Source organism: Juglans microcarpa x Juglans regia, chromosome 5D, assembly GCF_004785595.1.
Source record: "Juglans microcarpa x Juglans regia isolate MS1-56 chromosome 5D, Jm3101_v1.0, whole genome shotgun sequence".
Lineage (NCBI taxonomy): Eukaryota > Viridiplantae > Streptophyta > Magnoliopsida > Fagales > Juglandaceae > Juglans > Juglans microcarpa x Juglans regia.
In genome coordinates, this window is record NC_054602.1 from 4,185,754 (window position 1) to 4,212,446 (window position 26,693).

The following is a 26,693-nucleotide window of genomic DNA, read 5'->3' on the forward strand; positions in this document are numbered from 1 at the left end:
GTCTAAGTACCTCTACTTTGTTTTAAGAATATACATAATATAGAAAAAATCTAATTATAAGCGAATTTGCATCAATATGCACGTCAATGCTGAGGTGAAAAGATAAATTTTAACGAAACGGTCTTTTTCTTTTTAAAATCAATGACTCGTAAAATAGTCTTTACCAATATTAATGTATAAATTCGTCTCCAAATCCGTTTATACGTAAAATAGCTCATAATATGCAGTTAGACTATGCTAGCAACATTATTTTCGTTCCAAAGTACACGTGTACCAAGAAATGAAAAGCTAACTAGCTGTCAAACATGCAGCAAGTCACATATTTGGCATGATAATTATTGTTTAATTGTCTGTTTTGTTCTTAATTTTCTTTTAATTAATCTTTTTATAAGAACAAACCCAGATCAAGATAAGTACTCTATCTAGTTGGTGTGAAGTACAAGCGAATATTTAGGTATCATTTGGTTATGAGTTGACATGAGATAGAAGATAAGTTATTTTGTTAAAAATTAAATAAAATATTATTTTTATTTAAAAATTTAAAAAAATTATAAAAATTATATAAAATAAATTTAATTTAATTTAATTTTGTGTAAGAAACCGGCCTTAATCTCGCAGATTCAGAGTGTGTTTGGATGTTGAAGTGAGTTAAATTGAGTTGAGTTGAGATGATAAAATATTGTTAGAATATTATTTTTTAATATTATTATTATTTTAAAATTTAAAAAAGTTGAATTATTTATTATATTTTATATTGAAATTTAAAAAAGTTATAATGATAAATTGAGATGATTTGAGAGTAATTTAATAACCAAACGTACACCCTCATCATATTTATTATTAATTTCCTATATATACACACACACATCCTCCCCAGCCCCGTTCCGTTGTTTATAAAAATTCTCCAAGCATGAGAGTCTTGTTTGCAGCAACCATCGTAATCCTCATCTCTGCCTTCATAGCCTTTAACCGAAGCAGATCATATTCCTCTCAAGCAACATCAGACGTTGAAGACTCAGCCGATGCCCATTTATGGCGATTTGAAGCTGTTCCGATTGAGGGTGCAGTTGGACCGGAGAGCTTCGCTTTTGACCCGCATGGCGGAGGGCCCTATACCGGCGTATCGGATGGCCGAATCATCAAATGGCAGCAAAGTGAACGGCGTTGGATCGATTTTGCCGTAACTTCTCCAGAGAGGTACGTACGCCGCCGGACCGACCTGTACCTTATCTTAAACGTGTTCTTTCACCCTACCTGCATATAAAATCCCTTTTTTCTTTTTTTTTTTCCTCTTGTCCCGGGTATAATATCCTAAGGTTGGTAATTAGTTTTCTTTTAGACCAAACAGAAAAGGGTAGAAGAAAGAGTGAAGGGTTAAGGAACAACAAACCGAACACGACTATATTTGCGCAAGCAGATAGTGATGTTGGTCGCAGACTAGTCTTTACTGGTTATATATCGAAGCAGGGTACGTATGGTGGCATGGCCAGCTTTGTAGATCAGTGGTTGAATGTGGATGATGTGAATTCGAGACAAAGCCTATTCTGATGTTTGTTTGTTTGGTTTTAAATCCCACCCACTGCAAACTCTGTGGATCCAACCACATCATCATTTCCCCTTTTTTCCATTTTTTTTAGTTTCTGATCATATATTACTTATAAAAAAATTCTTTGTTATCTATTACTATTTACTATCTTACGTATCACACCTTATAAAAAATACTCTATATTTTATTAAAAAAATTACAGATATGAAATGTAAAAGTAAATAGATATTCTGTAAACGTGTATATATACAAAGAATTTCATCTTAAGTTCAGACCATCTCTCTGTATATATATATATATGTATGTATGTTAATATGTCGAGATGTTTCTTCTTGTTAGCTGTTGCTAGCCAAGGGTAGTCGATCACTCTTTCCCCCTTGGGTATGAATTACAAACTTAATGATTGCATGCTAATTTATTGTTTGCGCGCTTCTTTTTCTAATTTTTGTGGTACATACAATGGATTATTGTACTCCAAGATATTGTCATAAAGAACATTTACAATTATAATTACTTCATAATAAATAATACTTTTTTAATTCAAGCACATGATCAAAATCAAAAGTACAAAAAGGTCTTAAAATTTTATATATTAAATAGTCGTATAAAATTAATTGTGTAATAGTAGTAGCTAGTTTTATCATCGTTGATTTTGTTATATAAATAGTAGTAATTAGTTTGATCATTTTTGTTTTTGTATTAATTAACGGAGATTATTATAAGGAGCTAACTCATTTTCGACTTTTTATACAATTGAATAACAAAATATTAATTGTTTAGAAATTTCTTTAAATATTGACTTCATTACGATGCGTTTAGTTTTCTTAAAAAATAATTATTTGTTATAAAATTATGAATTACTTTTATATTAGTTGTTATTGAAGCTAGCTCATTCATCAAACAAGTCACCTTTACAGTGATTTTATGAATTTTTTTATTAAAACATTTTTGGTTTTATTTCGTACGGATAAATAGACCATGCGACGCACGTTTCCTCGTAACATTTATAAGTTTATAACATGGGCTGCCTACCCGTACGCTTAGGATGGCGTAGTACTGCTGCCTCATATTTATGATTCCTAGTCTTTTTCTGTCGGGTCGTGAGTTTTTTTAACTCTACAAAAATGTATTTTTCTCGGTGAAGTAAAAGAAAACGGATATAATAAATAAGAATACAAATAAGATAAGAAAAATATATATCTTTAATATGTTAGAATTAATCTAGGGAGTAGCTACTGTTTGGGAGTAGCCAATTTGCATACCCTACATGGTATCATCCAAACAACACATCATCCAAACTACACATTTTGAGAGAGAAAGAGGTTGAGGGCGAGACAGAGACCGAGAGAGAAGTGGAGGGCTTGCGTGTGCGACGAAGAGGGAGAGGGGGCTAGCTCGAAGGTGATCGGGGAGGAGTCACGGTGATCGAGAGAGGTGTTTAGTAGGGCTAGAATTGACGTACCGCGGCGACAGGGCCGACCTTGAGCTCGTGTGAAACTCATTTTATGAATAGTTTGCGTGTGCGACGAAGAGAGAGAAGGGCTAGCTCGGAGGTGGCTAGATCTGTAAGAGGTGGTTGTCGGTGTGAGGTGGTGGAGGTGGAGGTGCGGTGGCTTGGGTGGCCGCGTATGGCGGCGCAAGTGGAGAGAAATGGGTGAAACTCATTTCGGTTGAGAAACTGCAGGGGAGAGAGAGAGAGAGAGAGAGAGAGAGTTGTGCTTGGGGGAAATCGGTAGTGACTGGCTTGTCGCTGGCTTGAGGGGAAGTCGCCAGTGGTGGCTGTGAGACTAGGCGGCGCCAGGCTAGGCTGAATGAGAATTGAGAGAGAGAGAGAGGAAAAAAAATCACGTAGTGTCTGTATTATGTGCATAGCTACAATGATGCTTGGGAGAAATCGGTAGTGACTGGCTTGTCGCTGGCTTGAGGGGAAGTCGCCAGTGGTGGCTGTGAGACTAGGCGGCGCCAGGCTGGGCTGAATGAGAATTGAGAGAGAGAGAGAGGAAAAAAAATCACGTAGTATCTGTATTATGTGCATAGCTACAATGACTGCTCTATAACATTACACAATATGTTATTAAAAGATTGTAAATGTTATTGGACAAATTTAAAAAAAAAAAACCTTTTCTCATAGACCACAAAGTACACCAAAACTATACAGTATATATATACAGCATGTAGCTTTTGTTGAAAGATTTGAGTTCATGATTTGTAATTGGCAGGGATGGTTGTGGAGGGCCACACGATGACGAACAAACAGAGCACGTTTGTGGGCGACCATTGGGGTTGCGCTTCAACGCAACCACGGGTAATCTATATATTGCTGATGCTTACATGGGCCTACTTGTCGTAGGGCCTGCCGGCGGTGTGGCCGAAAAGGTGGCAACACATGCACATGAGCCTCCTAACTTCGTCTTCACCAACAGCTTGGACATTGACCCTCGCCACGGTGTGGTGTATTTTAGTGACAGCAGCTCTCAGTACGAAAGGAGGTAACTCAGCCATATGTCTCCATTTAAGCAAGTTATGCAACGAATTTTTTTCTTTTTTTCCTGAAAGAATTAACTAACAATGTAAGATGGCAGGAATTACCTGTCAGTGATATTAAGTGGGGATAAAACAGGAAGGCTGATGAAATATGACCCAGGAACCAAACAAGTGACCGTTCTTCTAAAGAATCTCTCCTTCCCAAATGGTGTGGTATTGAGTGAGAATGGCCACTACATTCTACTTGCAGAGACCAGTAATTGCAGAATCATGAGGTATTGGCTAGAATCACCAAAAGCCGGAACTTTTGAAGTCTTTGCTCAACTCCCAGGGTTTCCAGACAACATTAATAGGAGTCCAAGGGAGGATATTGGGTTGCAATTCATTCGAGAAGAGGAAGGCTATTGGAATTGGTTCTTTCCAATCCTTGGATAGGAAATGCTGTGCTTAAGCTTCCTTTCAACATAATGAAAGCCTATTCGCACTTAACTAGATGGATGGGATCCTCAAGTGCATTGGCAGTGAGATTGAGTGAGAAAGGTGAAATATTGGAAATACTTGAAGACAAAAGTGGGAATAAATGGAGGTCTATTGCTGAAGCGGAAGAGAAAGACGGAACTCTATGGATTGGATCAATAGATATGCCCTTTGCAGGCAGGTATAAGTTATAAAATAAGAAATTCTGCATATGGATATAATAGAGAAAGTATAAGCCTCTCTCTTTTTTTTTTATGATTTTTCAATGGAAAAAAAAATAAAAAATATAAAGATAAATTATACTCGAGATGGCCTGGCCTTTATAAATTTTTCTGGGTTTCGAAGTATGTATACAGAGAAATGATAGTTGCAGTCGTGAGTGTACAAATTTCGCGCAATCATTTTGAAAAAAATGAATAAATATGAAAATCACATGAAAAGAAATTATTTTTTTAATAGTGAACCTTATTTTTTTTCAAAGCGACTGCTTGCACACTCTACAATTGTATGTAATATTATTCATGTATATATGAATAATGCTAGTATGCTCTCTTATTTTATTTCTTCATTTTGAATGTTTATGTATTTAAAAAAATGTGAAAATTAAAAATAAAAAAAAAATAAAAAGATGAGTTTTGCCTATGCCCAACTGTCATTGCTGGACGGCAGCCTAACTTTACTTTTTGGCAAATCCAGATAGCTGAGTCAGATAGGTACAAAACAGCCTTTGTTACTCCCTTTGGTCATTACGAATGGAATGTGATGCCATTCGGTCTCAAAAATACCCCTAGTGAGTTCCAACATATCATGAACGACATATATATATATTTTAGTAGTGGGGCAACGTGCGAGTTACACATAGATTTGCATTTTCTCCCAAAACTGTTACATTGTAGTGTTTTACTCCGAGAAAGAGAAAGGTTCCCTTAGAAATTCATTACATGATCATATTCAGTAATAAACAATTGCTCCAAACTTTTTGTAATTTCTGGATCTAATAAACAACACCCAGTACCTTTATCCTAATGTACTGATCCAAAATAAACAAACAGCTCCAACTTTTTGTAATTTCTCCTAAGCAGATGACCACCACAAGTAGAGGGACACAGCAGAAATCAACTCTTTTACACAAAGATCTAAAAGGTACCAGGAAGAGAGACCAAAAATTAGGAAGACCGAATCCTGACCCAGCTGTGGAAGATCAAAAACGAAAATAAACAACCAGAAAAAAATTCACAACCGACGGCCAAAATTAAAGAGACTCGCTCAAAGAGTTAAAATCACAACGGCCAAAACAAGATGCAGAAATATTTTCCAAAAGAAAAAAAAAAAATACAGAAACAAAAGCACAACAAGATCTATAAAGAACCGAAATGCATACCCGCGGCCAAAACAAAGACCCCACAAACACCGCGCACGACAAGAATTCTTTCTTCCTCTTCGGCACCCCAGTCTCAAGTCTTTGCAATTGACACTCAAAAACCACAACAGACGACTTTGCCCTCCACCCCTCCCATCAACCGGCCAAAACATCCACTCGGCTAACAAAGTAGGCCCAACCGGATGCCCGACACCCAACGAGTAAGAACCAAAATTGTCACTGAAAGAACGGAATAAATCATGGAAACGAACGAGGAACACCAAAAACATAGACTAGTCTTAGGTCATACAGGGACAATACGACATTGTGCGAACAAGAAATGAACAGAATTGGGACATAAATGTAACTAAGCATGTAAGGAGTTCCATCTGGACCGAATGGTTCGGTCCAGTTCGGACTGAAGTTGAGACCGGTCGGTCTCGATCCCACAAATTGTGAACCAAAAAAATTCGCTCCGATCTCGGGTTCTATAAATTTTGGACCGAAACCCTATATATATTTTTAAAAATTTAATATATTATTTTTATATAGTAATTATATAAGTTAATGATGTAATTTTTATCTAATTTATTATCATTGACCATATAAAATATAAAATAATATATGCTATCAATTAATAATAAATCATAAATTATATGATAATTTATGTCATTATATGTAAATAGTAAATACATCATACATTTATACATATTCTACTATTTACACTTAATTAAAGTAATTATGTAAAAAAAATTTAAATACCTAAATTGCAAGCAAGTATGAATAATCTATGTACAATAAAATTATTTGATATTCATTAACCATATATAAAATATATAACATTATTAATAATTATAATACTAAAGATCAAAGTCTAGTCTAGGCCCGGTTTGGTTACACTAGGGGTGGGCAGCAGGGCAGGGCCCCGCTGCCCCGCCCAGCTTCTGCTCCGCCCCAGCATTTAGGGTCTCTAGCGGGGGCGGGTGACGGGGAGGGCCTAACCCCGCTCCGCATTTCCCCCGCCCCCATTTATGTATATATATTATATACATATATATAAATATAAATATATATTTATATTTTACAAATTGTGTATATATAAATATATATTACAATTTATTAGACTTGTTTACAAAATATGCATTGGCAAATTTAAAAACTACCTAGTTTAAAAACTAATACATTACAATTTACATAAAATATGCACTAGCAAATTTAAAAATTACATAGTTTTTAAATTATAGTCATATTTACAAAATTTAAATTTATAATTTGGATATAAAAATATATTTTTAATTACTTTTGCACTTATAAATAATTTTTAAATAAAATAAATGTAGGATTTTTTTTAAATGAAAATAGGCGGGGCAGATTGGGAATCCACCCCCGCATCACGGGGGCGGGGGTGAAACCCCCCACCCCCCGCCCTGTAGGGGCGGGTAGCACCCCTAGGTTACACGATACAAACATCTCATTTGTACCATACACTAGATTTTTCTATCAAAACACACTATATTTTATCTCTAAATTTTAAAAACATCCATTTAAATAAACAATAATGAATAGTAAACAGTACGTGAACAGTGAGTGAATAATAAAGGAACAATGCATGAACAGTAAATGAATAGTATGTGAACAGTAAATGAACAATGTGTGAACAATACGTAAACAGTATGTGAACAGTGACATTTTCAGATCTCTAATTAATAGTGGGACCCACACCTTTTTCAAATCTCAAAAATTAAAAACTATCTCATCTCATCTCACTATCCAAACACATTTTTTTACAAACAATTTCATTTCATCTTAACTCAAAAATTTCACTACATTTCAAAATATCTCATCTCATATCATCTAAACTGCGTAACCAAATGAGACCTAAGTTAGTAAGCAGTAACTATCAACATCATAAATATAATTATAGTTAAATATTTTTTTTAATGAGTTAGTTACCCAATCCACATTAATAATTCATTTAGTTTAAATCTTAGTAATTTAAATTTTTTTATTAATTTATTTGTAAAACAAAAAAGATGAAACAAAATAACAAAATAATTGGCCGGACTGAACGGATCGACTTGGCCAGTAGCTACCGGTCTAATCTCTATGGGTGTTCAGTTCGGTCCAAGAAAATGATGGATTGAAAATTTCAGTCCATCACACCCCGAACTGGACCGATTGACACCCCTAAACGTAACTGATGGTAGAAATCGATCAGGTACTGCACACTAATCGTGGGCAAAAACATAATAATACTCAGTCAAACAATGGCATCAAACAAAAATAAAATAAAATAACATAGAAATCAGGGGCAAAATCGTAATAACAGTGGCTCACATAAGGGCACAAGCGAAAATTAAAATACAAGAGCCAGGGACAAAACTGTAATAATACCCTGCATAAATAGAAAAAAAGAGTGTCAAACAGAAATTACTATTCATTCATGTTTATCTCAGATATCTGTTTATAATATATAAGAGATATATATATATAAATATATATATATATATATATATATATATATATATATATATATCCTCCATTCAATGCAAATGGTATATGTAGGGGAAGCTTTGAGGGATGCAGTTAATGGGAGGTTTGGAATATTTGAATAACGAGTTGAGATAAGAAGAGATGAGATAAAAGTTGAAAAAATATTATAAAAATATTATTTTTGTTTTGAAATTTGAAAAAGTTAAATTATTTATTGTATTTTGTTTAAAATTTTGAAAAAGTTGTAGCGATTAGATAAGATGAGATGGATTGAGATCCTTTTTGAAAACGAACAAGGCCTTAATTGAGTTTGCAGTCAAAACAATGGTATACTTCTTGCCTTTATGAAACACGAGTTGAGATAAGAAGAGATGAGATAAAAGTTGAAAAAAATATTATAAAAATATTATTTTTGTTTTGAAATTTGAAAAAGTTAAATTATTTATTGTATTTTGTTTAAAATTTTGAAAAAGTTGTAGCGATTAGATAAGATGAGATGGATTGAGATCCTTTTTGAAAACGAACAAGGCCTTAATTGAGTTTGCAGTCAAAACAATGGTATACTTCTTGCCTTTATGAAACGAAGCTGGTTCCTCAAACTATATCATTTATAAGATGTAACCGGTCCGGTCTGGTTTTGGACAAAATCTATGACCGAACCGGTATGTATCGGTTTTGTATTTTCTAAAACCGATTACGCATCGGTTACCCTCCTAAACCAGTACTTCCGGTCTAATTTTTCAATTTTTTCAAAATGTAGGTTTCATAGTTTGTCATTAAAAATTTGTTTATAAAAAAAAAATTGATTTAAGCAAATCTGTTTTATACTTTTATTAAAAAAATCTGTTTTAACTTTTAGTAAAAAAATATATTTTACTAAAAACTACTTCGATAAAAAATCTGTTTTACTACAAAAAATCTGATTAATTAAAATCTGTTTTAGTAAAAACTGCTTTACTAAAAAAAATCTGCTACAAGCTTATAAATATAACTACTACAAAAACTGGAAAAAAAATCTGCAATAAACTGTTTTATCTGCTATGACTAATAGTCCAATAGATACAACTTACAGAATTTACACATCATACATTAAACAAAGCACTGAAAGTCTATAATAAGTCATTGCATGTTAAAGGAAATAACTTAGTACTTACACATATATTTTTTAGGGCAGTCACAAGAAATTCAAGAATGGACATCAACAAGCCTATGAGCTTATGAAATAAAATAAGTTTAAAAGTCTAAATTAGAAGTACAAAATTTCAACAAATTACATGTCTAAAGTCTAAATTACAAGTTCAAAAAATTATAAGACTAGATTCATTTATGTAGAGTAATGTTGGGAGAAGTGTCAAGTGTAGGAAGTATTTTGTCAAGCCTTTTGCTAAAAGGTAGGAACCATCAAGAAAAATAAAATTTTCACATTTTTATTTGTTTATTATAAGGTCTATTTTTTTAACAAATATTTGTACGAAATTTGTATATTTAAAATTTATATATATAATTTTTCTTTATGTATTAGCTCTCCATAAGTGTGTGTGTATATATATATATATATATATTGGCGAAGAAATGTTGGTATGGTTTCAATGCCACTACTGGACTATTTCAGGGAAAGTGAGAAAGAAGAAGCGGATATGAACACTCGAAATCAAATATCTGTAAAGCTTCTCCATGTTCCTAAATTACTAAGGAGATGTTTTTAAACAATTTTTTATCTTATTACATCTTATCTCATTTTCCTCTCAATTATCATTTAAACTTAAATACTTTCAAATTAATCATTATAGTTTTATCAAACTAATCAATAATTACAAAACTCAAACTATATTATTACTATTTACAAAATTATCATCTCATCTCATTCCTTAAGCAATAAATGAAAATTGCACTCGATACAATACATGGAAATAACTAACAAACTTCGTTTGAATGTTGAGATAAGATGAGATCAAAAATCTATGAATAATAGTGAAATAATTTTAGTTAAGATTAAGGGTGCAATGTTCGGTCCATTATTTTTCCAGACCGGACCGAACCGAACAGCCATAGGGACCAGTCCGGCAAAATCAATTTTATTTTTTATTTTTTTAAATCAATTAATAAAAAAAATTATTTAAAATACTAAATTAAAATTAAGTGACTTATTAATGTGGATTATGTAATTAATTCAATAAAAAAATATTTATATGGTCAATGATAATAAATTAGACGAAAATTACATTATTAATTTATATAATTACTATACAATTAGGTAATTGATATTATATATTAGTTAATTGATAAAATATTAGCAAATGCTAATAACATATTTAAAATTTTATATTGTTAATTGTGATAGGTTAGATGAAAATTATATAATAAATTATACAATTATAATATAAGTAATATATATAAAATATATTTTTATTTTTATTTTTCATTCGGTCCTGTCCGATCTGTTCTAGGCTGGAAAAACCTTGGACCAGGACCGGACCGAAACTTTTCGATCCTCTAAAACATAGATCGAGATCGACCGATCTCAGTCTCAGTCCGGTCTGGTCCAGACCGAAACGACCAAAAATAAAAAGAATAAAAATATTAAAAAATTAAGATAATGTTAGAATATAAAATTTTAATATTATTTTTATTTTACGATTCGAAAACATTTAATTGTTTTTTGTCATTTGTTTGTAAGTTTGAAAATTTTGTAATAATAAGTAATGATTATATGAAAAAATTGAAATTGAAAAATGTTTGCATTTAAGTGATATTGGAATGTTGATATGAGATAAGATTTATTTGAACATCCAAACTAGCCTATACCTCATTTGGTAGCACAGATAAGATAAGATGAGAAATTTGAAAAATAGTAGTGAAATAAATTGTAAATAATAACGAAATGGTCTGAATATAAATTTGTTATGGAGTTTTGAAAAATGAGAGAGAAAAAATTGAATAAAAGAATTATAAGATTAAAAGAGGGTTATTATATAATTTTTTAATATAATTTTTGTTTTAAAATTTGAAAAATTTGAATTATTTTTTGTATTTTGTTTAAAAATTTAGAAACGTTGTAATAATTAGATGAAAAAATTAAAAATTTCAAATTAAAAAATTTTTATATTTGAGTAATATTTAAATGTTAAAATGAAATTTACCTTAACATCCAAGCCAGCCTAACATCCTAAGAAAAATTTTAGATATAAGCATCATACCCTGTACACCTACTTAAAATCATGTCATTTTACTTTTTTAACCACGTAATAAAAATGATTCCATATATGTTTATAAGTAAAATAGGATAAAAATGTAAAATAACGTATGTTTAAATAAGTGTACAATATATAAAGCTTATAAATAGCACTGCTCATACCCTAATACATTAATAAAAGTTCTAACAATATTTCAAACTGCCCATACTTAGACGATGACGTTATAAAATTATAACAGCGTAACAAATTTTGTCTTTTTCAGACTGTAACAGGAAAATGTTCTCATCTTTGACTACCACAAAAACTTGTTCATTAACAGAAAATAATTTGCACACAAAAATAATGACTGAATAAAAATATCAGATATTTTCTTTATACAATTATATTCTTGTTTTTTTTCTTTTTTTAATACCAAAAGTTTTTTTTTTGGCGTATTTGTTGCTTGGAAAATCCTACTCATTATATTTATACCATACACTATATAAGATTTTTAATTTTTTTCTTTTCTTAAATGTGTGATGTATGAATAATGAGAAAGAGAATTCAATTAATTTAAAAATAATAAAATAATAAATAATAAATCTGATATATGATATGTGATATATGAAAATGATGAATATCAAAATTTGTTCAGTATTTTCAATGGAGAAACATTGATAATTGGCTGCGTTTGGATGTTGAGCTAAGTTGAACTCTTTATAAATAGTAGTGAGTTGAGTAAGTAGAATGAGCTATATAAGATCTATCTAAAATGAGTTTAAATGTATTTAATGTTAAAATGAGTTTAATATTATTTATGAAAAATTGAAAACAATTGTGAGTTTCATGTATAAAGATGTGTTGAGTTGAAAAAAATTGTAAGTTTTACATATAAGAAGATTTTGAGTTAAGACGAATTTAATAATTTAAAAATTGAGTGTTTAGATATTAGATTCAAAATTAGTGAACTGAATTACTTGTAGCCAAATGGGCCTTTAATCTGACGACTCGGAACGATTCAAAACATGCAACGAGGTTTGCTCGTTTACTTGACTCGGAGTCTTCGCGAGCCTCGATTTTCAACGTCAGCGTGCAATTTGGGTCATTTTTCGAGACTTTCGTTTGAAGCTAATGTGGTTTTAAATTAGATTTTTTGCTCTTTTGTTAAGCCTCTGCCCATTTCATGCCGGTCGGTATAATTTGAAGGCTAATTCAAGTCTGATCGTGAATTAGGGTTTTCTTGTTCTTGCAAAAAAAGGGGTTTTAGTTCTGAAAATCGGATTTTGGGGGTGTCAGAATGGAGAAGAGCGATTCATTCAAGTATTATCAGCCATCAGAGAAAGAGTCCCAGAATTCATGGAACGCGGGTTTCGGTCTCAGCGTGAGCGATCGGAGATTGGCGTTTTCGCGCCAAGCTTCATTTGACCAAGCGCGGGAGCCTCACACGCCGGTTTCGATCAATCTGAATGACCCGGAAAAGCCTCTGCTTGCTCGGAGCGTTTCGAGCATAGACATTCCGACTGGGCCCTTCTACTCTTTAGATGAAAGCAATAAGTATTCTGGTGAAGGAAACGGATCGGCCCAGAAATTCTCGTTTTTGTCGTTTGTATTTTCCATTTTGCGGATCATGAGGTCCGGAAATAGGTACATGAAGAGATTGTTCGTGATGATTTCGCTTAACGTGGCGTATTCAACCGCAGAGTTAGTTATCGGGCTGTTTACGGGCCGTGTAGGTGAGAACCCCTCTTTGCCTTCGTATTGAGATTTCTATATGATTATTCTGCGTTCTCTAGCGGATTATTTACACACTCGATACGTGTATGTCATGTTCCTATAAGCTATGATTTTCCTTTTGTCTAAAACCCCTTAGAAGACATAGGGGAAGTAAAATAAAACCACAATTTGGGTTCTTCTGTCACTACTCGGCAGCTCACTTCTTTTGTTTCCTCGAATTTGTGTCCTTTCAAGAGGGAGGATACCTTTCAAGAGTCGGTTAACCTTCACATCCCTAATCCAAGTATCGCGAAAGCTATTATTTACTGTAAGCATAATTGTTTCATATATACTTGGTAACTTGATCCTTTTTTGGGTCCGTAAATTGGAATTCAACTAGTTAGTAAGCTTTATTGGAGTGATAATATCTGCTGATTTGAAATTTCATTATTCTCTTTTAGTTTATGACTTTATCTCTAAGTTTTCCCTGTGTTTATTTTTATTTTTATTTTATATTAATGTACTTTTGTGTTGGTTGCCGGTGTCTTCTCAGGTTTAGTCTCCGACGCCTTTCATTTAACATTTGGCTGTGGCCTATTGACATTTTCATTGTTTGCAATGACTGCCTCAAGAAAACAGCCTGATAGAGTTTACACTTATGGGTGAGATAAGAAACTGCAATAAAATGAAACCGGATTTATCTTTGAAGTTGGTTGAATAAATACAATTTTGTCACTTTGTCAATTTATATTGCTCTAGTTCTTCATTTGGGTCGTCGTTTCTAGTTGTGCTTTTTTTATTATAACAGTTCACTCTCTCTCTTGTAAAAAAAAAACCTCTCTTTCATCCCAGTATCCTTGTCTCCCCAGGAAATATGTATATTCTGGAAATGCATTAGATTGTGTTCACATGATTTCATTTAAACTACTAATAATGTTTGTAGGCATGAGTTTGAATATTCGTACGTCTTCTCTATTTCAGGTACAAGAGGCTAGAAGCATTGTCTGCTTTTACAAATGCTGTAAGTATCTGGCATCACCCATTTCATCGCTATTATTGCATAATCAGATGAGAAAAAGAAAATCATTATGACCTTATATGATGCTTTGTAAAATCAAAGTATCAAGGGCACTTCAATTTCTGAATCATGTTGACTCTGTTTTGGGCACTGATACTGATTTTAAATTTCTGTAATATTCCAAAGCCGCCATCATCTTTGAATATTTCCTGTCTGTCCTAGATGCTAAGTTTGTGTTTTGAGCGCGTTTTACATTATTAAATTTGATTTAGAATGGAAAGAGGTGGAGATTTAATGAAACAAATCTGGAAATCATTTCTTCTTTGATAGGTAAACAATAATTTGCCTAAAAAAGGTAAGGCATAGCCCAAGTACATGGGTCGTATACAAGAGGAGGAAGTCTTTTCACATAACGTGTACTTATGTTTGATTTTTTTTAAAAAGAAAATCACAGCAATGATACTATATGCCATAGTAAGTTTTCTTTTAGGAGATATTTGGTTGTTCCCAGTTTCTGTCTTCATGAAGAAGTCTCCTTTGTTGTTCTTTCCTCTCTCTCTCTCTCTCTCTCTCTCTCTCTCTCTCTCACACACACACACACACACACACACACATTAAATTTCATATTATTTTTCAAAATTGAATTGGCATCAAAATATTAATGAATTTATGAAAGAAAAATACACTTGACACCCGCTAACTACTAGGAATTTTGCACTTTGCATCCTAAACTATTAATACTGACACATTATTTTGGCTAACATGCGGATACTTCAATTCTGCTGCTTGTTTAGACAGCTGTTTCTTTTGTTTATGTCATTCTCCTTAGCTGTGGAAGGACTTCATGCTTTCATCCAAGATGAGTCTGAGCACAAGTAAGTTGATCATGCAGACTTTGAATGATCCAGATGGTCTATTTTATTTAATAATCTTTATTGCACTGGGTTATTGGAGAATTTAGTTATCTTTGTATGACGTTTTTATTTCAGCTAATGTGTATGTGGTTACTAGGTTCTGACCATAGGTTTTATATCCATTTTTTCCCTTAAATCATCTGGTGTGAACTCATGTAACTCGAATGATGTGGTTTACTATCTTTTATGGCTCTTTAGTTTAATAGATGAGGCTTTTTTTTTTTTTTTTTTTTTTGAGAAAAGCAGACGAGCCATTTGAGAGCCCTTTTACGCTAATTCATGTTCTGCCAGGGCATCTTCACTTTCTTTCCATTATTGTTCAAAATTTATGCAATAGTGAAATGTGATGTAGCTTGTCTTAGATACACTGATACAGAATAATGCAATCTCTTTCTATGGAATTGTTGCAGTGATTTTTGTCATGATATTACTATCAACTTGTAGTCATTTTTCATTTTGATCATCATCACATGATTTTATTTTGGAATGTCTCGTGACCCAATGCTTGCTTACTGCATATTCATCCTTATTTTTCCTGCTTCTGTTTTTCTCTTCTATTTTGTTCTTTCTATAATGGCTGCTATATCATCGTTTGCTTATAGGCATTACTTAATTGTTTCGGCGGTGACAAATTTATTGGTGAATCTTATTGGTGTTTGGTTCTTCCGGAATTATGCTCGCATAAACCTTGGTAAGTCTTCCCGCAGTTTAAGTTGTTTATTACTTGAGCCATACTGGTTCAGTTTGTCTTAGTTACATGGAGATGCATATATTCCCATAAGAATTTTCATGTTTATATTATTAAATATTTACGTGCTTTGTTGTGATGTTATAACTTTAATTATATTTGCCTGTGTATCAATGCGATAGGTTCAAGAAACTCTATGCTGTTTCTCAATGCATGAGGTTAGGTTAGGCTAGGTTCTCTGGCAGACATAAACTAGCATTTATTCTTGGAACCATTATATGCTGTGTGTTTTGGTTTGAGACTGGTAAAAGTGTATAACATGGGCGTTTAAATGAACCAAACAGGGAACATGCCTCTGCGTCTTCAATAGGTCTGTTCTTATGTCGTTTGATCATCTATTTGATTCCTATCCATGCTTTACCATTGATATTTGGGTAATTATGTTGTTAAGAGTTCTAAGAATACCCTAATTTTTTTTTTTACTTGTCAAAAAAAAAAAAAGGATACCCTAATTTTATTAATTTTTTTATCCTTGGAGAGAGAGTTATCATACAGGCAATGGTGAAGATATTGAGAGGGACGAGCCGAAAGTGTAACCCTGAAATAATATTGACTCCCTGCTAACTCTATTGTCTGCATGGGATATGTAGTATTGTAATGCGAATTATCATTAGAGGGATTTATTAGTGCGAGGAAAAGACTCCATAATATCAATTTATATATGAGCTTTTTTCTCCCAGATAGTCTTCTTATAGCACTTGCTTGCAGTGTACAGAAACGCAGAAGATATGAACTACCATTCAGTTTGCCTTCATGTTCTTGCAGATTCCATTCGCAGGTATGATGTGCTCTCTCTCTCTCTCTCTGTCTCTCATTTTATGTACCGGCATCTTAAGCTGTGTGCTCCACTTGTTTTTCAGCGCTGGCTTGATATTGGCATCTTGGCTTTTGTCCCTCGGGTAATGAATGCTTCATGTCCAGTTTTTTTTTTTTGGTAATCCCCATCACTTTCCCCTAGCTTCAAAATGAAAAGTCTCCCAAAGATGGTACCCCGCTCCCGTGTTTTTTTTTTTTTTTTTTTTTGGGGGGGGGGGGGGGGGGGGTAGAGAGAGATTGCCAAAGATGTTATGGTACCTTTCACCCCCAACTCCAGTTCCTTTTATAACTTACTTTCCTGCTTTTCAGGGTTCAGAATGCGGAAGTATTGTGTTTGGGACTAGTTTCAGTTGCTGTCTTTATGCTTGTCATGCCACTTTTTAAAGCGACTGGAGGCATCTTGCTTCAAATGGCACCACCTCGCATTCCAACTTCAGCATTGAGCAAATGCTGGAGACAGGTGATTTAAAGGCTTTTAGATGGATGCACATTAGGAAAGTGAACAGTTTTTATTGGTGTTTTATTTTTAATTTTTTGTGATCAGATAACTGCCCGTGAAGATGTACTGGAAATTGCGCAAGCACGTTTTTGGGAATTTGTCCCTGGTCATGTTGTTGGCTCTGTCTCAATACAGGTGTGTTTTTTAATGTAATCTGTCTTCTGGCATCGATTTGGTTTTCCTGTAGTATCTCACTAAATGTTTGAATATCTATAATTTAGTGGTTTCTTTTGGGGGATGATTAATTGCAGGTGAAAAAAGGGATGGATGATCGCACCACACTCCAATTTGTGCATGGTTTGTACCATGATCTAGGCGTACAGAACTTGACAGTGCAAACTGATGACGTCTGAGCTTTTGGATTTTCTTGTTTCTGGTTTATAAGTGAGAATAATTGCAGATCAAAGTTCATCATTCGGATATTTTCTTGTCGTGTTATTCATGGCAGAGGGATGTGTTGCCATTAGAAGAGCAGTGTAAATGACGAGTGTTGTGGGATAACAACTTTTTTGTGATATGGTTCATTTCAATTATTCGGAGAGTCGAGTCGAGTCACGTTTCTCTGCGTATTCATGGTTGTCTTGTTGGGTACATCACTTGGAGAGATCACCTTGGATCAGTAAAATGAATTTCAGTGCTTTGGGAAGATGTGGAACTAAGGATGGTGGCGTGTAATATGGAGAAAATGGTATCTGAAATGAAATTGCCTCCATGAATTGACAGACAAGTATCGGCCTAGACGTTCCCCTCCCTAGTTCTTCCCTTGTGAAACCCGCTACCTCTGCACGGACGAGGATGTGATGCCTGCATTTGATTTTAGGGTATTTTTATCAGGAATAATGATAAATACACAACACTTTTCACAACACATATTATAAAATAAAAGTATTTTTGTAAAATGATGTTAGTTTTAAAAGGTATTTTACAAAAATACCTGTTCTTTTAAAACATTGTTGTAGAAAGTGTTGTATAAAATATTGTGTATTTATCATTTTTCTTTTATCAGTATCTCGATTCTTTCAATTAATATACTTTCAGTTTTTTTTTTTAATAAAACATTACATAAATGATGTTTTCTCCCTGTGATTCTTTCCAGTCTCCCATTCATGCTTCATTTTAACCGGTATTGAGTAAATAAATTTGGATCTGTTATTTGAATTTGAAACCCAAAAAAAATTAAATAAATAAATAAATCGAACTACCCAGTTTTACAAATTTCAATACAAAAAACATATCTCAAAGATTTAATCCAGGATTGACCTTTTTCCATCTACTTCTACAAAAATAATAAAAACGCATCTCATTATTTTAGCCAAGAACTATAAATACTACAAACATTTTCATTCTCCTTTTAGAAAAATGTAAAATATTACAGGACTGATATAGTACTTAAAGAAAGAGATATTTTTACAAGTCTCGAATAAAGTGTCATGTAAATCCTTATAAAAAAAAGTGGATTTTACTTTAAAAAAAAGTGTAAAAAAAAATATTTTTTTATCAGTGAGATCTATTGTTTTTACAAAAGTCTTTTATAAAGTTTGTCTATTCGAGGATGACTTTGTTAAATACTTGCATATTCGGCCAAATTTACAAAAACTCACAGCAATTGTGGCCAGAGCCTCCTCCTCTCTCTCTCTCTCTCTCTCTCTCTTCCTAGCACTCACGACGAATTCTTCATCTTATCTTTTAAAATATATCATTAAAATTTAATTTTTTTATTTTATATACTGATTTTTATAATATACCATACATTAACTTATCTATTTTTTTTCATATTATTTAAATATTATACTTTTTAATTTTTCTTATTCATTTCAAATATTTTTTCTGACTACTAATGATATCCTCATATATTTTGATATTTGTAATATCTTTCCATATACAATGTCATGTAATTATGTCATATTTTAAATTAATCCAAATTTATAAACTAAATCAAAATATAAATTAATTCAAAAAATAAAAAGAAGAGATTATATAATGAAAATATTCTCAAAATATATTATGAGAATATTCATTCTCGATAATTATATAATATGAATAAAGAGAGTTTAAAAAATGGGAAACTTAACAATAGGAGGTAAGAATTGTTTACAATGATGAACAGTGTAGAAGTATATATAGGTTTCGTTTGGATATATAATTCATCTCAACTCATCATTACAACTTTTTCAAATCTCAAAATAAAATATAATAAACAATTTAACTATTTCAAATCTCAAAACAACAATAATAATAATAATAAATAATATTCTAATAATATTTTATTAACTCAACTCAACTCACTTTAATATCTAAACACTCTTAAAAGTTTATAGTAGCAGAATATAAAAATATATTTAAAATAGAAGATCAATAGAGGGCATTTTTGAGAACATCTCTTTATATTTTTTTTAAAAAATATATTATAAATGATCCAGATCTAATAATAGTTGTGGACGGAGTTGCAAGACAAGGACTGCACGAGGGGATCTTTCTCTTTTGGTTATGGATCGAATAATGGGATCCACCACCCGCATAGGATGCAGACCTCAATCATAGAGGTTATATCTTTCTCTCTGGTCCAAAAAAAACAACCTAAATCAATTCAAAGCATTTACATCTCAATATTGTTTGTGGTCGAGAATGCAAGATCGTCTACTGTCACCTTCCTTCTTACTCCTGCCAACTTTAAATCTAAAGATTCCAACATTTATAATGGGTCCCTTCTTTTGACCATACAACAAATTAGCAAGTTCCACAACTAACCCCCATCTTCACCTCAACTTTTCTGCTTTCTTTTTCAATACATATATATATACATATACATATATATATATATCTATATTATATATATTTGAAAAAAATTATCGTTTTTAAGATAAAAAATTATAAGTGTAGTTACTTTTACGTATTTTTCGTACACTCTATTTATGTGATTGATTGATTCATTTTTTTAATATAAAATAAATATTAAATTCTGCCGCATCAATAAAGTGTATAAAAAATATATAAAAATGACTGTATTAGTATTACTCTTTTAAAATTTTGTCTATCCGATAGTTTAAATATTCTATATGTCAAATATATTATAATTTGTCGTTAACAATATTAATTGATGAGGTATATTTTAAATAATTAAATTGAATAATAATATTCATCATCTTATGATATTTCACATCATTAATATGGTGGAATTGTAAAAATAAGATTTATAAATTATTTTTCTCTAAATAATTTATAAAAAGAAAGAATAATACTACATATAGTTGTAGAGTGTACAAACATTATGTGTTCATTTTGAAAATAAATGAGTTTTACTATTAAAAAATATATCTAAGACTCGTATTAATTTATTTTTTTTTAAAAAAATTACGTCACGCTTGTTCACTTCAGACCCCATATATAACTTCTCATTAAAAATTATTTAACGAACTCATATCATATTATCTACAATAGATTACGGATGTTGATAGAAGAGGATAAAATCCAGCAGAATGCCAGGAATCAGGATCACTAAAATGTCAAAAACCAAGGGGAAGAGTTGCGTAAGGGGAAACGGTCATGATTCATGTAGGGAAAAGTCCCGTGGGCGGGATTCATGGAATGGGTCCCACTTTACGATATGTTTTGTGGCTTCTGGAGGAATTTGCTGACTCGGATTATAACCTCCCTGATCTTCTGCCACGCCGTCACTCTTGGACGATATATTCCTAGCTGCCGAGAGTGGTTGTTCGCTAGTCCCTCTCCTCACTCCTGGTCTGGTCCAGTTGCCAAATCAGCCCAGTCACATATATTCTAATTCGATGCCCATCCTTTTCGCTTTATTTTCAATATAACCTAGCATCTTGTTCCCTGCATTTTCAATATAAATAGTCACAAAATTGAATGCAAAATACACATCATCCAACCAATCAACCTATGGTTCAGCTGAAAAAAAAAAAAAAATCAACCTATGGTCCAAAACCTAAAGCTTAGCTAATAAATTTCCTTAATCTGTGTCGTTTATTTTTACAATTATTTTCATCTCATCTAATCATTACAATATTTTTAAATTTACATATAAAATAAAATAAATAATTCAATTTTTTCAAATTTCAAAACAAAAATAATATTACAAAAATATATTATAACAATATTATATTTAATTTTTAACTTTTATATTAACTCATCCCATCTTATCTGTAAAAATAATCGAGACATTAGTCATTCGAAAAGTTTAGTATAAGAGTAATATTATATATAGTTGTGGAGCGTGCAAGCGTCGTGCGGCCGTTTTAAAAAAAAGTGAGATCTATTATTAAAAAAATAATTTTTTTTTTTCACGTAAATTTTATATTTATTCATTTTTTTTAAAATGATTATACCTCACTTATATACTTATAACTACAACTATCATTTTTCTTAATATAATACGTGAGAAATTTATGGGAAATTAAGGAACTCAATGCATAGAAATTCACGCTATCGTATCTGACGTAACTGTGGTAGACAGATGCATTGATTATGAAATGGAGGTGAAAGTGTAGCTAGACTTTGTTTGGGCATTCATGTACCATGGTGACTTCCAACGAATTCCCCAAGGTTGAGTGATATATTTGTTTAATGATAGGGCTTTTTTGCCATTTTTTAATACTTTGAGGGTGTGGCTATAACCGTAATAATACTGAAACTCTCTGGGAAATTTCAACGCGACTCCCCACTTCCAGGTCTATATAATTTCACGGCAGCCGTTGCTCGAGAAACGAACCGAGCGTCCAACGACGATGTGGTAATTCTCACAGCTAAATATTAGTAGGAAAAAGGTCAGGAGATAACTACAAAAAATAGAGAGAGAACCCTCTAATGTGAATCCGAAAATGGCTTTAATAGCGACGAGAACGAAGCTCTCTCGACTTCTCTCTTCTGGCTGTATCTCCAATGGTGGGATACGGGTTGGTCCGTTTGGGAAATTCGGGGCAATGTGTTGGTCCACTGCTGTTGCTGCGGTTGAGCCGGGGCCTGTGGGATTGGGGATGTTGGGACTGAAGGACTATGAGGATTATAGGAGGTCTTTGTATGGCGAGATCACTCACAAGGCCTTGTTGGTTGACGCTGCTGGCACACTTCTTGTTCCTTCTCAGCCTATGGCTCAGGTATCTCGTCCCTTCTCTCTCTCATACACCCACCCACTGACATGTATGTACAAGTATGTTTTGGTGTATACACCCACCCACCCACTGGCACACTTCTTGTTCCTTCTCAGCCTATGGCTCAGGTCTTTCTGTGCATGAGTTGGAATTCTGGGTATCTGAGTGTTTTTTTTTTTGGCTGGATTCCTGGGTGAAAGCATGCATGAATTGGATTTATGGACTGTGAGTGGATGTATGCATGAAATGCTTTGATGGATTTCTGGGTTTTGCTGGTTTCTCCTTTTTTCTTTTTCTTTCTTCATTTCTGCGGATGTCTTTTGGAGTAGGTTGTGGTTTTCCGGAGTAGAATTAATGGATTTTTTTACTTATAAACATAGAATAAATGAATTTTTCCTTGTAGATTTGATTAATGGATTAATTTTGCATTTTTTTTCATTAGATTTATAGGTCTATTGGCGAGAAATATGGGGTGAAGTACTCAGAGGACGAGATATTGAACAGATACAGAAGGGCTTATGACCAGCCTTGGGGTAGATCTCGTCTCAGGTCTGTTCTATTACTTTTTCTGCGTTTGCTTTTATCTTTTTGTTGGGTTATTTCTGTTGAATATAAAATAAATAAATATTTCTTACCATCGTCTTAAACTTTTGGAATAAGTAATGATTTCATATAGAGTCGGTACTTATTCTCCACTCTTATCACATTTAATATGTTTTTCTGCCTGCATATCTTTCCTTTTGCGTTCATCGTGAATGCTGTTTTATAATATTCATCCCCCCCACCAAGATTTATTTTTTCCAAATTAGCGGTTAATACGTGCTGCAAGTAATTGGAAAGCGGTTTTCTATATTCCTCTTCTTGAAATTTTCAGTACTTCTTTTGACCTGTAAAAAAGATACTGATCATGTCAGAGATTGCAATTAATTAGTTTCCGTGCCAAAATTATTACTTCTGCCAGATATATGTTGCCAGGGTCAACCAAGTCCCATACTGAAATGTTCCCTGAAATTTCCATGAGTAATTGTTTTGATATTACAACAGCCATGACTCAGTCATAAAACTCAATAATTTTTTTTTATTGGCACCGGGTGTTCGGGAATAGCGTCCCAACTAATCTAGAGTGCACAGGCCGTCGGCAAGGAGTTTCCCGCAAGTGTACATTAGGTAATTCAAGGAAAAAATTCTCCAATTCGATGGCCCCTAGAGATTGCTTGCATCCAAGGAGATTTGAACCTTAGACCTAGGGGAAGGCGGAGCATGCCCCCAAGTCCAAAGCCTTTACCACTTACGCCAACTCTTAGGGGTTAAGTCATAAAACTCAATAATAAGATCACTGAAGCAGTATTTTGTCCAAATTTATCAGCAGTGATCTGACCTGGACACTTGCATTATGGTTGAGAGTTTAAAGGGAAAGAGAAGAAGAAGGGAGAAGAGCGGTTGGAGAGAAAATTTATATTGTCACACTTGGATATTCTCGAATATAGATCAGTTGAGCTCTATCTTAGGACCAAATTTGCAGTTTCTAATCTCTTATTCTCTGAGAAGTATTTTCTTAAATGAAAATTAGAAAGCATGAAAAAGAGAAAGTGGCGTATTTATGTTTTTCCTTATAGTTTTGTTTATAAAATCTTGTCATCTTGGTAATTTATTAATGAGTCCGATACTTATAAAAATTTTTTTATTAATGAGTCTGAAGTCTTATGTATCTTTTGAGGTCTTTCTATCCACGTGTCATGTTTCAGGTTCTTAAACCAGTGGCAAAAGAACCCTTGTAAATGTTTTTCTTTGGTCTTTTCTTTTTTCCCTAAAATGAGAAGACTTGAGAGAATATTGAGAATAGAAGCTTTCACATTCCTTTTGCTTCCCCTGCAAAAGTTAGCAATTCTTCTTTCACATTTAATAGAGATCTCTGCCGTTCAGATCAATGATATGAACTATATCTTCAATTGTAGATATGTTAACGATGGGAGGCCCTTCTGGCAATATATAGTCAGTTATTCCACTGGCTGTTCGGATGCTCAGTACTTTGAAGAACTCTATAACTACTATACCACTGACAAGGTATGGTCATTTGTAAATTAGCTTTTATGTTCAATCTCGTGCTATGAGTTTACGTACTTAATGGTGATAAATGATAATCTTTTGCAAATGCTTGTTTCCATAGGCTTGGCACCTTTGTGATCCTGATGCTGAGAAAGTATTTAAAGCTCTTAGAAAAGCGGGTGTGAAGCTGGGTGTCGTGTCAAATTTTGACACTCGATTAAGACCTCTGTTGCAAGCTCTAAATTGTGATAATTGGTTTGATGCTCTGGCAGTGTCTGCTGAAGTATGTCCATTGATCTCTGATCATATTTTAGTTGTTTTTCTTCCACTTGTACGCATGCGTGTGCCAGGGTGTGTGTTTTCATTTGTCGGAATATGAGTGTCTTCGCTTGTCTGTGTGCATTTTATTTAGGATTTCAGAAAGTTTCATGTCATTATTGTCTCGGCAGTGTAGTAATGTCCATATCGTATGAATAATTTGTTTTGGTCTACTGAATGTATTTACAGCCACTCGCCTACACCTGATCATTTTATGAGCCTTTCTCTTTCTCTTTTCTCCTTTAACAGGTTGAAGCAGAGAAGCCAAATCCAACTATATTTCTAAAAGCTTGCGATTTGTTAGGAGTAGAGCCTGAGGATGCTGTACATGTAGGGGATGACCGTAGGAATGATATATGGGGTGCCAGAGATGCAGGTTGTGATGCTTGGCTATGGGGAAGTGATGTTCACTCTTTTAAGGAGGTGGGTTTCTTCCAAATCTATCACTTTAATGTGAATTACTTGGTATGAGAGTGCTTTGGCCATGAAATCTTTATCATTCCCATAAACAACCAAAGCAAGAGAACATAATGTGCAATCTCCAGTTCATATTCTTTTTTTTTTATAAGTTAAAAATTTTATTAAGCACAATGTAATAGGCGAAGCCCAAGTATACATGAAGTATACAGAAGAAACACCTAGTTACATTCTAAAACTAGAAAAACGAAGACAAGAACTCGTTTACAGCCCCACCCTTGAGTACAATAGCAGAGAACCAGCTAAGTAGAGTGCTTAACAAAAACTTCCAAAATGCATCTCTATTGCGTTCCTGATCATTATCTCCAGTTCATATTCTTCTAGATGCTTCCAGTAATTCTTGCAGTTGTGTTTTTGAGCACAGTGTGTATGCGTGTGTGCGTGTTGGGATATTAAAATCATTGTTTGTTGAATCTGGCTCCGATCCACTATTGAAAATCTTCAAGTCTACCAGATCTCCATTTTAGCTTCTTTCATTCTCCTTCATAAATTCTTCCCATTCTAAAGTTAAAAATGAGGGTTGTATCACGTGTATGGGTGAGTAGAAGAATAGATATGATAATTCTGAAGAAAAGATTACTTACAATTTCCAATTGGAAGTTAGAAGATCTAACATGCTTTTCATGGATTTTGAGGAACCATCCTCACTGAAAAAGAAAACAAAAAAGAAAAGAGGGAATTTCCTATACTTGAATGGGAAAATGTGGGTGATTTGCCTGAGATGCTGTAACCATGTGCATTTCTGGAGTTCCAAGTGTGTTGGCAAAACTGTTGGCTTCATATTGGCAATTATGGGGTTTAATATTTCAAGAAATTTTGGTCAAGTGAAATTAACTTTGATATGGTGACAAGCATAATCTTTATTTAAACTATTTAGCCTGTTTAGTTCAATTGATTTCTTTTGGATAGGATCAAAATAACTAAATATGTCTCATTGTTGGCCTTGGCCCTTGATGCATAATGTATCATGGTCAATCACACCGACTCTTCGGAGCTGTTTACTGTTGTGCTTTTAGTTGAAACTTTACACCTACGGCTTCTCCATAAACTTCTGATCAAGTCATTGCGTATTTTTTGAAGTGTGTATATGGTTTCAATGATTGTTTCTGATGCAGGTTGCTCAGAGGATAGGGGTCTGGGTTTAAAAGAAGTTTGTTCTTTCGAAGCATCTTGAAGGGATGCTCTCTGTATGTACAGGTTTCTTTAGCTTTTGGTAAGAGTTGTACATTCTGCTCTGTTGTACTAATAGGATAGGAGTAACTGATGCTATGACAGACTTGATAAATAAGAATAAGACCATTTTGTTGGGCTTTTTTCTTGATAAATTTCCGTTTTTCTTGGGCTTTTTTCTTTCATTTTCCATTAAATTCCTACATCGACATCATTTCTGCCTGGGAAACCATTGGCAGGTGAGAAAAATGTATGGGAAAATGACAAGAAATGGGTTGCTTCTTGGCGGTTCGATTTCTGTCGTGCTTCACGAATACGGCTCTTTTTCCTTAA

The 26,693-nt window shown here is 33.2% G+C and overlaps 3 protein-coding genes and 1 long non-coding RNA gene across 5 annotated transcripts; all 4 read left to right on the plus strand.

The window, feature by feature from the left end:
• The first annotated feature begins 834 nt into the window (after positions 1 to 834).
• LOC121265155 (protein STRICTOSIDINE SYNTHASE-LIKE 2-like) lies at positions 835 to 4,845 on the plus strand. Its single transcript, XM_041168652.1, is given in 4 exon segments — positions 835 to 1,197; positions 3,766 to 4,035; positions 4,129 to 4,388; positions 4,391 to 4,845. Coding segments are annotated over 4 exon segments (1,128 nt in total). The 5' UTR covers positions 835 to 910; the 3' UTR covers positions 4,702 to 4,845.
• A 7,704-nt stretch (positions 4,846 to 12,549) lies between these two features.
• LOC121265153 (metal tolerance protein C2) lies at positions 12,550 to 17,810 on the plus strand. The gene is made up of 10 exons (XM_041168650.1): positions 12,550 to 13,266; positions 13,800 to 13,908; positions 14,228 to 14,267; positions 15,063 to 15,139; positions 15,781 to 15,869; positions 16,635 to 16,704; positions 16,787 to 16,825; positions 17,052 to 17,202; positions 17,287 to 17,376; positions 17,493 to 17,810. Exons 1-10 carry the CDS (start codon positions 12,831 to 12,833, stop codon positions 17,592 to 17,594), a joined length of 1,203 nt encoding a protein of 400 aa, XP_041024584.1. The 5' UTR covers positions 12,550 to 12,830; the 3' UTR covers positions 17,595 to 17,810.
• On the plus strand, positions 15,877 to 16,623 carry LOC121265157. Its single transcript, XR_005940623.1, has 2 exons — positions 15,877 to 16,067; positions 16,100 to 16,623. It is a non-coding gene; the product is annotated as an uncharacterized LOC121265157 (long non-coding RNA).
• A 4,139-nt stretch (positions 17,811 to 21,949) lies between the features above and the next one.
• LOC121265158 (haloacid dehalogenase-like hydrolase domain-containing protein 3) lies at positions 21,950 to 26,693 on the plus strand. Of its 2 annotated transcripts, none has more exons than XR_005940624.1 (6): positions 21,950 to 22,355; positions 22,792 to 22,898; positions 24,305 to 24,413; positions 24,517 to 24,678; positions 24,963 to 25,258; positions 25,500 to 26,041. XR_005940624.1 is itself a non-coding variant. In XM_041168653.1 (6 exons), exons 1-6 carry the CDS (start codon positions 22,080 to 22,082, stop codon positions 26,333 to 26,335), a joined length of 858 nt encoding a protein of 285 aa, XP_041024587.1. In that variant the 5' UTR covers positions 21,952 to 22,079; the 3' UTR covers positions 26,336 to 26,693. The 2 variants fall into 2 exon arrangements, 1 of the variants encoding a protein (XP_041024587.1); XM_041168653.1 differs by lacking the exon at positions 25,500 to 26,041 and adding an exon at positions 26,306 to 26,693 and having other exon boundaries at positions 21,952 to 22,355; positions 24,963 to 25,136.